Source organism: Bombina bombina, chromosome 5 (genome assembly GCF_027579735.1).
Source record: "Bombina bombina isolate aBomBom1 chromosome 5, aBomBom1.pri, whole genome shotgun sequence".
NCBI classification, from domain to species: domain Eukaryota; kingdom Metazoa; phylum Chordata; class Amphibia; order Anura; family Bombinatoridae; genus Bombina; species Bombina bombina.
The window spans coordinates 1,049,514,128-1,049,528,389 of NC_069503.1; the positions used below are offsets into that span (position 1 = coordinate 1,049,514,128).

At 38.6% G+C, this 14,262-nt stretch overlaps 1 protein-coding gene across 2 annotated transcripts in view; it reads right to left on the bottom strand.

Moving 5' to 3' along the window:
• Window positions 1-12,045, bottom strand: part of SAMD12 (sterile alpha motif domain containing 12) — a 959,986-nt gene extending 947,941 nt beyond the window's left edge. For both annotated transcript variants that reach the window (XM_053715312.1, XM_053715308.1), the window contains exon 1: window positions 11,914-12,045. In XM_053715312.1, the coding sequence (XP_053571287.1) occupies window positions 11,914-11,926 (13 nt within the window). In that variant the 5' untranslated portion in view covers window positions 11,927-12,045. The remainder of the gene's footprint in view (window positions 1-11,913) is intronic.
• Window positions 12,046-14,262: the final 2,217 nt, after the last annotated feature.

The following is a 14,262-nucleotide window of genomic DNA, read 5'->3' on the forward strand; positions in this document are numbered from 1 at the left end:
GACAAATCTGAGTAATCCCCATTCCACTGACTTAGCATGCACAATTGCAGCGGTCTGAGATGCAGGCGTGCAAAAGGTACTATGTCCATTGCCGCTACCATTAAGCCGATTACCTCCATGCATTGAGCCACTGACGGGTATTGAATGGAATGAAGGACACGGCAAGCATTTAGAAGTTTTGTTAACCTGTCCTCTGTCAGGTAAATTTTCATTTCTACAGAATCTATAAGAGTCCCCAAGAAGGGAACTCTTGTGAGTGGCAATAGAGAACTCTTTTCTACGTTCACCTTCCACCCATGCGACCTTAGAAATGCCAGAACTAACTCTGTATGAGATTTGGCAGTTTGGAAATTTGACGCTTGTATCAGAATGTCGTCTAGGTACGGAGCTACCGCTATTCCTCGCGGTCTTAGTACCGCCAGAAGAGAGCCCAGGACCTTTGTAAAGATTCTTGGAGCCGTGGCTAACCCGAAGGGAAGAGCTACAAACTGATAATGCCTGTCTAGGAAGGCAAACCTTAGGTACCGGTAATGATCCTTGTGAATCGGTATGTGAAGGTACGCATCCTTTAGATCCACTGTGGTCATGTACTGACCCTTTTGGATCATGGGTAAGATTGTCCGAATAGTTTCCATTTTGAACGATGGAACTCTTAGGAATTTGTTTAGGATCTTTAAATCCAGGATTGGTCTGAAGGTTCCCTCTTTCTTGGGAACCACAAACAGATTTGAGTAAAACCCTTGTCCGTGTTCCAACCGCGGAACCGGGTGGATCACTCCCATTAACAAAAGATCTTGAACACAGCGTAGAAACGCCTCTTTCTTTGTCTGGTTTGTTGACAACCTTGAAAGATGAAATCTCCCTTTGGGAGGAGAAGCTTTGAAGTCCAGAAGATATCCCTGGGATATGATCTCTAACGCCAAGGGATCCTGGACATCTCTTGCCCAAGCCTGGGCGAAGAGAGAAAGTCTGCCCCCTACTAGATCCGTTGCCGGATCGGGGGCCCTCACTTCATGCTGTCTTAGGGGCGGCAGCAGGTTTTCTGGCCTGCTTGCCCTTGTTCCAGGTCTGGTTAGGTTTCCAGCCCTGTCTGTAACGAGCAGCAGTTCCTTCCTGTTTTGTAGCGGAGGAAGTTGATGCTGCTCCTGCCTTGAAGTTACGAAAGGCATGAAAATTAGACTGTCTAGCCCTTGGTTTGGCTCTGTCTTGAGGCAGGGCATGTCCCTTACCTCCAGTAATGTCAGCGATAATTTCTTTCAAACCGGGCCCAAATAATGTCTGCCCTTTGAAAGGTATGTTAAGCAATTTAGATTTAGAAGTCACATCGGCTGACCAGGATTTTAGCCACAGCGCTCTGCGCGCCTGGATGGCGAATCCGGAATTCTTAGCCGTAAGCTTAGTTAAATGTACTACGGCATCAGAAATAAATGAATTAGCTAGCTTAAGGACTCTAAGCTTGTCTATGATTTCATCCAATGGAACTGAGCTAATGGTCTCCTCTAGAGACTCAAACCAAAATGCCGCCGCAGCCGTGACAGGCGCAATGCATGCGAGAGGTTGTAATATAAAACCTTGTTGAGTAAACATTTTCTTAAGGTAACCCTCTAATTTTTTGTCCATTGGGTCTGAAAAAGCACAGCTATCCTCCACCGGGATAGTGGTACGCTTAGCCAGAGTAGAAACTGCTCCTTCCACCTTAGGGACCGTCTGCCATAAGTCCCGTGTGGTGGCGTCTATTGGAAACATTTTTCTAAATATAGAAGGGGGGGAAAAGGGCACACCGGGCCTATCCCACTCCTTAGTAATAATTTCTGTAAGTCTCTTAGGTATAGGAAAGACGTCAGTACACGCCGGTACCGCATAGTATCTATCCAGCCTACATAATTTCTCTGGGATTGCAACCGTGTTACAATCATTCAGAGCCGCTAATACCTCCCCTAACAATACACGGAGGTTCTCAAGCTTAAATTTAAAATTTGAAATGTCTGAGTCCAGTCTATTTGGATCAGATCCGTCACCCACAGAATGAAGCTCTCCGTCTTCATGTTCTGCCATTTGTGACGCAGTATCAGACATGGCTCTAACATTATCAGCGTACTCTGTTCTCACCCCAGAGTGGTCGCGTTTACCTCTAAGTTCTGGTAATTTAGATAAAACTTCAGTAATAACATTAGCCATGTCTTGTAAAGAGATTTGTAATGGCCGCCCTGATGTACTTGGCGTCGCAATATCACGCACCTCCTGAGCGGGAGATGCAGGTACTGACACGTGAGGAGAGTTAGTCGGCATAACTTTCCCCTCGTTGTCTGGTGAAATTTTCTTAAAATGTACAGATTGACTTTTATTTAAAGTAGCATCAATGCAATTAGTACACAAATTTCTATTGGGCTCCACATTGGCTTTTGAACATATTGCACAAAGAGATTCCTCTGTGTCAGACATGTTAAAACAAACTAGCAATTAGACTAGCAAGCTTGGAAAATACTTTTCAAATAAATTTGCAAGCAATATAAAAAAACGTTAATGTGCCTTTAAGAAGCACACAAAAACTGTCACAGTTGAATAACAATGAACCGGATTAGTTATAGAAACCAAATTTTCACAGTAAATGCATAAATTTAGCAAAGGATTGCACTCATTAGCAATGGATGATTAACCCTTAATATCAGAAAAACGGATAACAATTGAAAATATAAGCGTTTTTATCACAGTCAAAGCACAGTCTCACAGGTCTGCTGTGAGTGATTACCTCCCTCAAAACTAGTTTTGAAGACCCCTGAGCTCTGTAGAGACGTCCTGGATCATGCAGGGAGAAGAAGGCAGACTGTGACTGAATTTCTAATGCGTAGTAAAAGCGCCAAAATAGGCCCCTCCCATTCACAATACAACAGTGAGGGAAGCTCAGTAAACTGTTTTAATACAAAACAAACGACAGCCATGTGGAAAATAACGCCCAAAACAATTTTTCACCAAGTACCTCAGATAATTAAACGATTTAACATGCCAGCAAACGTTTAAAATCTAATTTATGAAATGTCATTAAAAAAGCCTGCTGCTAGTCGCTCACACTGCAGATTAGGCTAAAAGTTATATGCATATAGTATTTTCCCAGTGAAGTGCCATTCCCCAGAAATACTTAAGTATAAACATACATACATATCAGCCTGATACCAGTTGCTACTACTGCATTTAAGGCTGTACTTACATTATATCGGTATTAGCAGTATTTTCTCAGTCAATTCCATTCCTTAGAAAATAATATACTGCAACATACCTCTTTGCAGGTGAACCTGCCCGCTGTCCCCTGTTCTGAAGTTACCTCACTCCTCAGAATGGCCGAGAACAGCAAATGGATCTTAGTTACGTCCGCTAAGATCATACACAAAACTCAGGTAGATTCTTCTTCAAATGCTGCCTGAGAAAAAACAACACACTCCGGTGCCGTTTAAAATAACAAACTTTTGATTGAAGAAATAAAAACTAAGTTTAATAACCACAGTCCTCTCACACATCCTATCTATTAGTTGGGTGCAAGAGAATGACTGGGTATGACGTAGAGGGGAGGAGCTATATAGCAGCTCTGCTTGGGTGATCCTCTTGCATTTCCTGTTGGGGAGGAGTTAATATCCCATAAGTAATGGATGACCCGTGGACTGACTACACTTAACAGGAGAAAAACAAACACTAAATTACAAAAAAATAAAAAAAGATTACAATAATTTTAAGCTAATTACACCTATTCTAAGCCCCCTAATAAAATAATAAACCCCCCAAAATAAAAAAATGCCCTACCCTAGCAGCAAAGAAGAAGTCTTCCATCCCGGCGATGTCTTCATCCAAGAGGCAAAGAAGAGGTCCTCCATCGGGGCGAAGTTTTCCTCCAAGCGGCATTTTCAATCTTCTTTCTTCAGCCCTCCAACGCGGAACATCCAGCTGGCCTGACGACTGAACGACGAATGAAGTTTCCTTTAAATGACGTCATCCAAGATGGCGTCCCTTGAATTCCGATTGGCTGATAGGATTCTATCAGCCAATCGGAATTAATGTAAGAAAATCTGATTGGCTGATTCAATCAGCCAATCAGATTCAAGTTCAATCCGATTGGCTGATCCAATCAGCCAATCAGATTGAGCTCGCATTCTATTGGCTCTTCTTTGCCACTTGGATGAAGACATCGCCGGGATGGAAGACTTCTTCTTTGCCGCTTGGATGAAGACATCGCCGGATGGAAGACTTCTTCTTTGCCGCTTGGATGAAGACATTGCCCGGATTGGATGAAGAGTTCGGCCTGGCTGGGTGAAGACGACTTAAGGTAGGGGGATCTTCTGGGGCTTAGTGTTAGGTTTTTTTAAGGGGGGTTTGGGTATGTGGGTGTTATTGTGGGTTTTTTTTTTACAGGCAAAAGAGCTGTTTACTTTGGGGCACGCAAAAAGCCCTTTTAAGGGATGGTAAAAGAGCTGGTTAATTTTTAATTTAGAATAGGGAAGGGCATTTTTTGTTTTGGGGGGCTTTATTATTTTATTAGGGGACTTAGAATAGGTGTAATTAGCTTAAAATTCTTGTAATCTTTTTATTTTTTGTAATTTAGTTTAGTGTATTCAATTGTATTTTAGTTTAGATATTTGTAGTTTATTTAATTTATTGATAGTGTAGGTGTATTTGTAACTTAGGTTAGGATTTATTTTACAGGTAAATTGGTAATTATTTTAACTAGGTAGCTATTAAATAGTTATTAACTATTTAATAGCTATTCTACCTAGTTAAAATAAATACCAAGTTACCTGTAAAATAAATATAAACCCTAAAATAGCTACAATGTAATTATTAATTATATTGTAGCTATCTTCGGGTTTATTTTATAGGTAAGTATTTAGATTTAAATAGGAATATTTTAATTAATAATATTAATTAGATTTATTTTAATAAGAATTTAGTTGGGGGTGTTAGAGTTATTATACTTAATATATATATATATATATATATATATATATATATATATATATATATATAAAATATAATAACTATATTAACTATATTAACCCTAATATAAATAGGGTTAATATAGTTAATATAGGTGGCGGCGGTGTAGGGGGATTAGATTAGGGGTTAATGTATTTAATATAGGTGGCGGCGGTGTAGGGGGATTAGATTAGGGGGTAATACATTTATTATAGGTGGCGGCGGTGTAGGGGGATTTAGATTATAGGCAAAAGAGCTGATTACTTTGTGACAATGCCCCGCCAAAAGCCCTTTTAAGGGCTGGTAAAAGAGCTGATTAATTTGGGGCAAAGCCCCGCAAAAAGCCCTTTTAAGGGCTGGCAATAGAGCTGTTTACTTTGGGGTAATGCCACACAAAAAGCCCTTTTCAGGGCTATTTGTAGGGTTAGACTTAAGTTTAGTGGTAGGGATAGTTTAGTATTTTAGGGGTTAATAATTTAATATAGGTGGCGGCGGTATGGGGGGATTAGATTATGGGTTAATAATTTAATATAGGTGGCGGCGGTATAGTGAGATTAGATTAGGGGTTAATAATTTAATATAGGTGGTGGCGGGGTAGGAGCTCACATTAGGGGGTAGGTAATATAGCTGGCGGCGGTGTAGGGGCACACATTAGGGGGTAGGTAATGTAGATGGCGGCGGTGTAGGGGCTCACATTAGGGGGTTATACATTTAATGTAGGTGGCGGCGGGGTCCGGGAGCGGCGGTTTAGGGGTTAAATACTTTATTAGGGATTGCGGCGGGGGATCATGGTTGACAGGTAGATAGACATTGCGCATGCGTTAGGTGTTAGGTTTTATTTTGCAGGTAGTTTAGGGAGTTACGGGGCTCCAATATACAGCGTAAGGCTTACTACGCCTGCAATTTGTGGCGTGGTGAAAATGGAGTAAGATTTCTCCATTTTCGCCACGTAAGTCCTTACGCTGTATATTGGATACCAAACTGCGCTGGTTTGGTATACCTGTCTATGGGCCAAAAAACTACGGCCGAAGGCAGAAATATACGAGCGTAACTTCTAGGTTACGCCGTATATGTGATACCAAACCAGCGCAAAATTTGGCGTCACCGGCTTTTGCAGGCGACGCTGCATATCGGATCGAGGCCCAGTAGTTTAGGAGCCTTAAGACCACAGAGCAAAATTGTAGAACCCTTAATGGCTGCACATAAATTTATAGCTACACACAAATAAAATTATATTCCATAAAAACATCCAGTGGTACAGGACCTGATCTAGATAAGGTGGCAGGGCACCCCCTCTATCTGCTGTTCTCCCCTCCAGGTGGCTCTTTTGAATTGTGGCTGCCTTGTTTGTCCACCACCAGAACTCACAAAAAACACACATTATCACTTTTGCTTTTTCTTGAGGACAAAAAACTAACACACATTCTTAGTTTTTCTTTTTCACAGGGGTCAATCTCTTGCAGAGGGCTGCATCTCTCCTGCAACAAACAAATCTATGTCATTACACATTATTTTGAATAGCAAGTGACCCTATTTTAAGGAGATTTCGAGCAAATTTGCCTCTACTTTTGATTTTAGAGATAAGGGCACCTATAGTTGTTGAAGTCCAACTGCATTTTGTAGGCTTTTGTGGGATGGGCGGGGTCAAGACTGGGCCATTGGTAAGACAGGGCATGTCCTAAGTAGAGCTGGAGGAGGAAAGCAGGCCAGATCTTTTAACCCATAACAATCCAGTAGGATCCAGGACAGTTGTGAGGTCTGCTACAACTGCATTACTGAGATTGAACAGAGTTTTTAACGTTAGTCATCTTTGTGAACTGCAGATGCGTCAGGTCAGTAACTTGAATCACTATTTCTAAATTAGATCACACAATGGAATCTACAGATATCCAGAAAGTGACTGCACAAAAAAAACCATACGGGTAATATAGGGATTATGTCCTCCAGCTTCCAAGATTCTTTAAAGGGACAGTATAGTCAAAAATAAACTTTCATGATTCAAATAGGGCGTGTAATTTTAAACAACTTTCACATTTACTTTTATCATCAATTTTGCTTTGTTCTCTTGGTATTCTTAATTCTAAGCCCTTGAAGGGTGCCTCTTATCTGAATGCATTTTGGAGAAAAAAAAATCAAAACTAGAGGGCGTTAGTTTATGTTTGCCAAACAGATAACATTGCGCTCACGCCCGTGGAGTTACCTAGGAGTCAGCACCGATTGGCTAAAATGCAAGTCTGCCAAAAGAACTGAAATAAGGGGGCAGTCTTCAGAGGCTTAGATACAAGGTTAGCGAACAGGTAAAACTTGTATTAATATAACTGTGTTGGCTGTGCAAAACTGGGGAATGGATAATAAAGGGATTATCTATCTTTTAAAAAAAATATAAAATTTTGGTGTAGACTGTCCCTTTAAAATATATTTCTATTCAGCAAAACATGGGTCCAATAGAGCAAACAGCAATGTTTCAGGCTACAACATGTCCTTACTCAAGCATGGGTAAGGGCATGTTGTAGCCCAAAACGTTGCTGTTTGCTGTATTGGACCCATTTGTTGCTGAATAAAGATCTATTTTAACCCTTTCATGACAGGGTCATAATGTCTACATCGGAACAACGTCCTGATGTAGACAAATTTAAATCCTGCGATCATGCTCTAGATTGCGGGATTTCAATTATGGGATCAGGTCAGGGGGGCGTCCCTATGACGCTAGGCACGCCCTCCAGATCGCAATCCAGGAAGCGCTGTTAGCTTCAGGACAGCCAAACGGCTATGATGTTGTATTTCATTTGGACGGAATAAAACGCCATAACAGCGCTAAAACGTTAAAGAATCTTGGAAGCTGGAGGACATTATTCATTCGCTGAATTTGGGGATTGGTAAACCACCCCTGTTTGCTCATAATAAGTGCTGTGTCCACACCTGCATTTGTAAATATAGTGATTATGCAATGTGTTATGACTACTCTAAACTATTCAGTTATAAGAATGCCAAATGTATCATACAATGCAAAGTAAACAAATAACCTTTACATCTTCAATTTCCATCACAAAAGAAGTTCAGCAACAGAAAGTTATGCAAACAATAACTCCATTTATTTACAAATAACAGTTTACAGAAAGTGAGTAACACATAAAGGAACTATTCTCCAGTATTCATGCACACAGCAAATGGTTGTCTTTTTGAAATAGGTTTTAGGATTGACACTTCAGCCAACATGTCACAATGTGCTACAGTTAAAAAGGGGTGTTATTTTAATTATCTAAAACCTTCTGACTTATTTGAAGTCAGTTGCCTAAAATGTAGATTTGTATTTACAAGTAGATCCTATATTGTATAGCGGTAGATCAAACATTGCAACTTTCATTGTATATTTTGTCTGCTTTTCCTATAATTTAACTCTGAAAATTGTGGAATTTCCAATTCTTCAAAGTGGCTAAATTATTGGCACCATGTTGAAACCTAGTGTACCCTTATTTAATCTGTTCTGCTGAGGATAATTAAGAATAGATAAACAGTGCAAACAATGACTTTGTGCAGAATATAGCAATGTTAAAGGGACACTGAACCCAAATTTTCTCTTTTGTGATTCAGATAGAGCATGAAATTTTAAGCAACTTTCTAATTTACTCCTATTATCAAATTTTCTTTATTCTCTTGGTATCTTTACTTGAAATGCAAGAATGTAAGTTTAGATGCCGGCCCATTTTTGGTGAACAACCTAGGTTGTCCTTGCTGATTGCTGGATAAATTCATCCACCAATCAAAAACTGCTGTCCAGAGTTCTGAATAAAGAAAAAAGCATAGATGCCTTCTTTTTTTATATAAAAATAGCAAGAGAACGAAGAAACATTGCTAATAGGAGTAAATTGGAAAGTTGCTTAAAATTGCATGCTCTATCTGAATCACAAAAGAAAATTTTTGGGTTCAGTGTCCCTTTAAGGTAAATACTAGTGCATTTCAGTTTTAATTAGAAGCATTTTTGCAATATACATGCCCCACATCTTTAAGAAGTTAAAATAGCTTCTCTTTTATTCTCCGCCACCTTAGAAGTGGCGTGATCACTTGCCACTATATTCGCTCGTTTGGAGTGATTGACATGCCCTGCTCCTGTGCAATCAGTTGCGCTGGAGCAGGCGGCAGCATTGCACAAGAATCCTCTTGTGCAATGTTAAATTTTGTCCTGCGATCAAAGTGCAAGTTACAATTATAGGCAGACAGGTTCACTACTTTCAAACCTGTCCACCTGCAGGACATAATTGAAAACGAGAGAAATCTCAATGTATCCTTCCTGGTAAAATATTTTATAAATAAATAAATAATAAATGTACCCCTCAGTGTATCATCTGCCATCCAACCTGAATGCTTTTTTTACTTTTATTATTTATTTTATGATTAATGTCCCTTTAAATGTGTTTAGTAATGGTACATTTTGCACCAAAACAGTGACCAAAAAAAAAAAAAAAGACTGCATCTGTATATGTAAGTCAGAATTCTGTAAAATAAAATTGCGCACGGTCAAGACAAAGTAGAATCACAGAAACAAATTTCTCATAAAATAGATTCCTTCTTACTGATATTTGTGTAGACATGCATTAAAGGGACAGGCCTTTCAGTTTTGAATAGAAGAATGTTTCCAATAGCCCAGGGTGCAATATCGGTGTTGCTAAGAACAATGTACAGTATAATCTGGTATAAGTGAATGGTAAAAAAAAAGAATTACCAGAGAATCTTAAAGGGATACTAAACCCACATTTTTCTTTCATGATTTAGAAAGAGCATGCAATTTTAAGCAACTTTCTAATTTACTCCTATTATCAAATTTAAGAGCCGGCCCTTTTTTGGTTTAGTACCTAGGTAGCTCTTGCTGATTGGTGGCTAAATGTTACAAGTAGTGAGTTATGTGTTTAGCACTCACTGCACACCTCAGCCCCTACCACAATCCAGTAGCGGCCCTGCTCCCCCACAAAACAAGAGTAGACCACTGCCCACAAGTTCCCTATTCTCCCCTCCCTGTAAGGTTACTGGGAAATGGTAGGATGTATGTACAGCCAACACTGCTGCATTAATTTTTACTTAAACAGCATTACTTAATATTTGCTTATCAGGAAATGCACTAGATGCCAGTAGGGTTGCCAAGTGTCCATTACCGGACAGTCCAGTATTTTAACAGGCTGTCCAGTAAAAGTTATTATTCTAAAAATGAAACCTTTATGTAGAAAACCATTATTTAAATAAAGTATTACTAAATAGTTATTTAAATAGTGACCTAATTTAAATCAAATTGATTTAAAGGAACAGTCTAGTCAAAATAAAACTTTCATGCTTCAGATAGGACATGCAATTCTAAGCACTTTTTCAATGTACTTATATAATCAAATGTGCTTTGTTTTCTTTTTTATCTTTATTGAAAGCTAAACCTAGGTAGGATCATTTGCTAATTTCTAAGCCCTTGAAGGCCACCTCTTATCTCAGTGCATTTTGACAGTTTTTCACAGCTAGACAGTGCTGGTTCATGTGTGGCATATAGATAACATTGTGTTCACTCCCGTGTAGTAATTTAGGAGTCAGCATTGATTGGCTAAAATGCAAGCCTGTCAAAAGAACTGAAATAATGGGGCAGTCTGCAAAGGCTTAGATACAAATCATCACAGGTAATCACAGAGCTAAAAAAGTATAACAATATAACAGTGTTGGTTGTGCAAAACTGGGGAATGGGTAATAAAGGGATTAACTATCTTTTTAAATAATAAAAATTATGGAGTAGATTGTCCCTTTAAATCAAGTACACCATGCTAGGTGCATTTCCCTTAATACGGAAAGCACTCAATGGAACCGATTTATCATGGCCCGAATGGAGCCAAATACCCTTTTCCGCGCAAGCCTTCAGGCTCGCTGGAAATAGGAGTTAAGAAGCAGTGGTCTTAAGACCGCTGCTCCTTAACATCCTATGACCCTGGGTGCAAGGCCCATATGTGTGTGTGTGTGTGTGTGTGTTTCTAATGCCATTTGAAGTAAAAATGTAAGTAACTTGGCTGAGTATGTTTTTAAATTTAAAGTACCACTAAACACAGAAACACAGAAGAACAGCATGATCAGTAAATGAATAAGAAAAAGACAATGCAAAATCACTTAGTTTGAATTTCAAATGAGTAGAAGATTTTTTTCTGACAAATGTTAGCATTGTATAGAGACATAGATAGGAAAGGGGAGCATTTGAGTGATAAGTTAAGGATGTCTGATCTCTCTGCAAGTTTAGCCTATTTTGATGGGTTGTCATTTCAAACAGCAAACCCAGCTATTTAATTTACGAAAATAAACACAAAAGGATCAATGTATCAAACATGTTATACTCTGCAGCTGGTATAACAAATAATTTGAAAAAAAAAACACAATAAAGGGAAACCAAATTTTACAGAACACTGCCCCTTTAAATAAAGCAGAACACCCACTTCCACTAACAGTGCTTTGCTTTATACAAGTTTATTAAAATAAAAGATGTGATGAGACAATAGTATCTTTACTTTGTGGTTCCCAAAGTCCTGCACAGCTTGATCTGCAACTCTACAAATGTAAACAGAAAAAGCACTAAAACTTTTATTTATACAATACACAGACAAATATGGCATCACTTTCAGTTTTTTTACGACTATAACCACAATAGCATTTTATCAGATGGCAGTACACATACTTTTAGTGTCATTAAATTAAATTGCATAAACATATGGGTATTATGTAACAAAGTACACTGCAATAATAATTAACTGTCCTCCATAGAGCACTGCAAACACTGTTTTCATTCACTTGCTGACACTCTTCTCATTCATTACACAGATTTAAATCACATTCTATTTGCAAGATATAAAGATAAACATAAGACTTGGGGAGAAAATATGGCATATTCCATTTTACTTATTCCCATACAGTCATTAATATTAATCAGACAGGATCTCTTACCTTCCATCGCCATGATCTCTGCATTCACCCTGTTAAGACATTATTCATACAACAATAAGCTGAATGACTCTTCTTCTCCGCTGCTATTTATTTTTGTGTTTTCCTTTTCTCATCAGAAGCCTAAGATCAACCTGCAGAAAGCACGCCAGGGAGCCTACTACAAGGCATTATGGGGATTGTAGTCCTGGTAGCAAAAGCATTTAAAAATAATTGCGATATTTATTACTTATACTCAAAACGTATAAAAATAAATTTTTTACTTTTGTCTTTGCTATACGGAAGACCCATGTATTGGTCACGATATGATTTTATTAAAACATATTTATATATTTAATAGACATAAGAACTACATTTCCCACAAGACTATGCTACAGAAACAAATTCTGATTTAGAGCATGAGAATTGTGTTGGAACTTCCTTGTCAAATGACAGCAACGTAGTTACATTGCTTGAAAAACTGGCTTTTAACAAACTGTTACGTTTCCTAAGGATTTTTTTTTATTATAAATAACTAGTCAAGTAAACGTTTTATGTATAACCTTAGGTATTTTAATTGCCTGCTTAATAGAGATATAGGTCAGTGTGAGGTTAATTCTTACAAATATATTAAAATAAGTATGTGTTTATATATTAGATTAGGAAAATGCGGTTGGTTTAAAATACTATATGGATTTGAATATTGATTATTGGTTTTGTGCATTGGTGACACAGGTGTGGAGTTAACTGAATTAAACAGACTAATTGTGTTAATAATGAAAGGATGGTTCTGGCCACATGGAAAAGGTGAGTTTGTTCCTCCAAATGTTTTGTGTTTTGTATAGGGGTATACATAGGTGTATACAGATAGGGGCAAATAAAGACACACACACCCAGGGTTGTCACTAGAAATTTAGGGGCCCCTGACTTAACTATTGCTCAGGGCCTCCCCTCTTTGACATGTGCAATTTTTGACTAAGTGACTAAAACGTATATGCACTTTATTCTTAAAGGGACAGTAAACTTTAAAAAAAATGTTATATAATTCTGCACATAGTGCAGAATTATATAACATTACATTAGCCAAACGTTTTAAATCATAATATTGCCTTTTTATTTTTAAAAAATATCGCCGTTTTACAGACCCGCTCTCTGGGCTCTGCTGAGCGGGTCTGTTGTTTTTACTGAGCGCATCGGGCCAGCTGTATAGTCACAGCCCGGCCCGACCGTGCCATTAGACACAATGCAGCTCGCTCCCGCTGTCAGACAGAGCAGGAGCGAGCTGCATTGTGTCTAATGGCGCGGTCGGGCCGGGCTGTGACTATACAGCTGGCCCGATGCGCTCAGTAAAAACAACAGACCCGCTCAGCAGAGCCCAGAGAGCGGGTCTGTAAAACGGCGATATTTTTTAAAAATAAAAAGGCAACATTATGATTTAAAACTATATGTAAGGATTCACATATAGACACTATCAGACACGCAAAGAAACACACAAACGCACTCAGACACAGACACTCAGCACTTGTTTACATTGACTTGACAAGTAATGAAGTAGACTACAGTTTTGTCAAAAAAGGAGATTTACAAAACAAAATATGGAGTTATGATTATATTTTTGTCAAGGAAGATGCCAACTAAATGATGACAACAGCATGCAGTGGCTGAAAGGAAGAGCCCTGAACTGCCTAAACAATAATTGAAAGGTTAAATGGTGGATTGGTGACTCATTAGTCTCAAAGTCTGTAGAAAGATGTGAATAATCAGTAGTAAGGTCAAAATATCCTAAAAAGGAACATACAATGGACAAACACAAACTTGCACATACACCCAAAGAAACAGAGACAGCCTAGAAAACACACAAAGACATACACACCCTCACTGAGACATCCACAGAAAACACACAAAGACATACACACACTCTCACAGAGACACACAGAAAATGCACAGACATACACACACCCTAACAGAGACACCCACTGAAAACACACAGACATACGCACACACCCTCACAGAGACATCCACAGAAAACACACAAAAAAATATGCACACACCCTCACAGACATCCACAGAAAATGCACAGACATACACACCCACTCTCACAGAGAGACCCACAGAAACAAAATACATACACACTCTTAGAGACACAAACAAAAGCACAAAGACACACACAGAAACACTCACAGGAGGTAACATTTCTGCACATTGCATCCCCTAAATCAACAGTGTGTGACATGCATGATAAAAAAATTGCAGAAATTAAGAGATCACTTTTTTAAAGAATCATATTTGTAAATGTGCAAACAAAAATAATTCTGTGAACTCAAAATTGTACATTATAAATCTGGGTAGATGGCTAGATGAAGAAAAGTACTT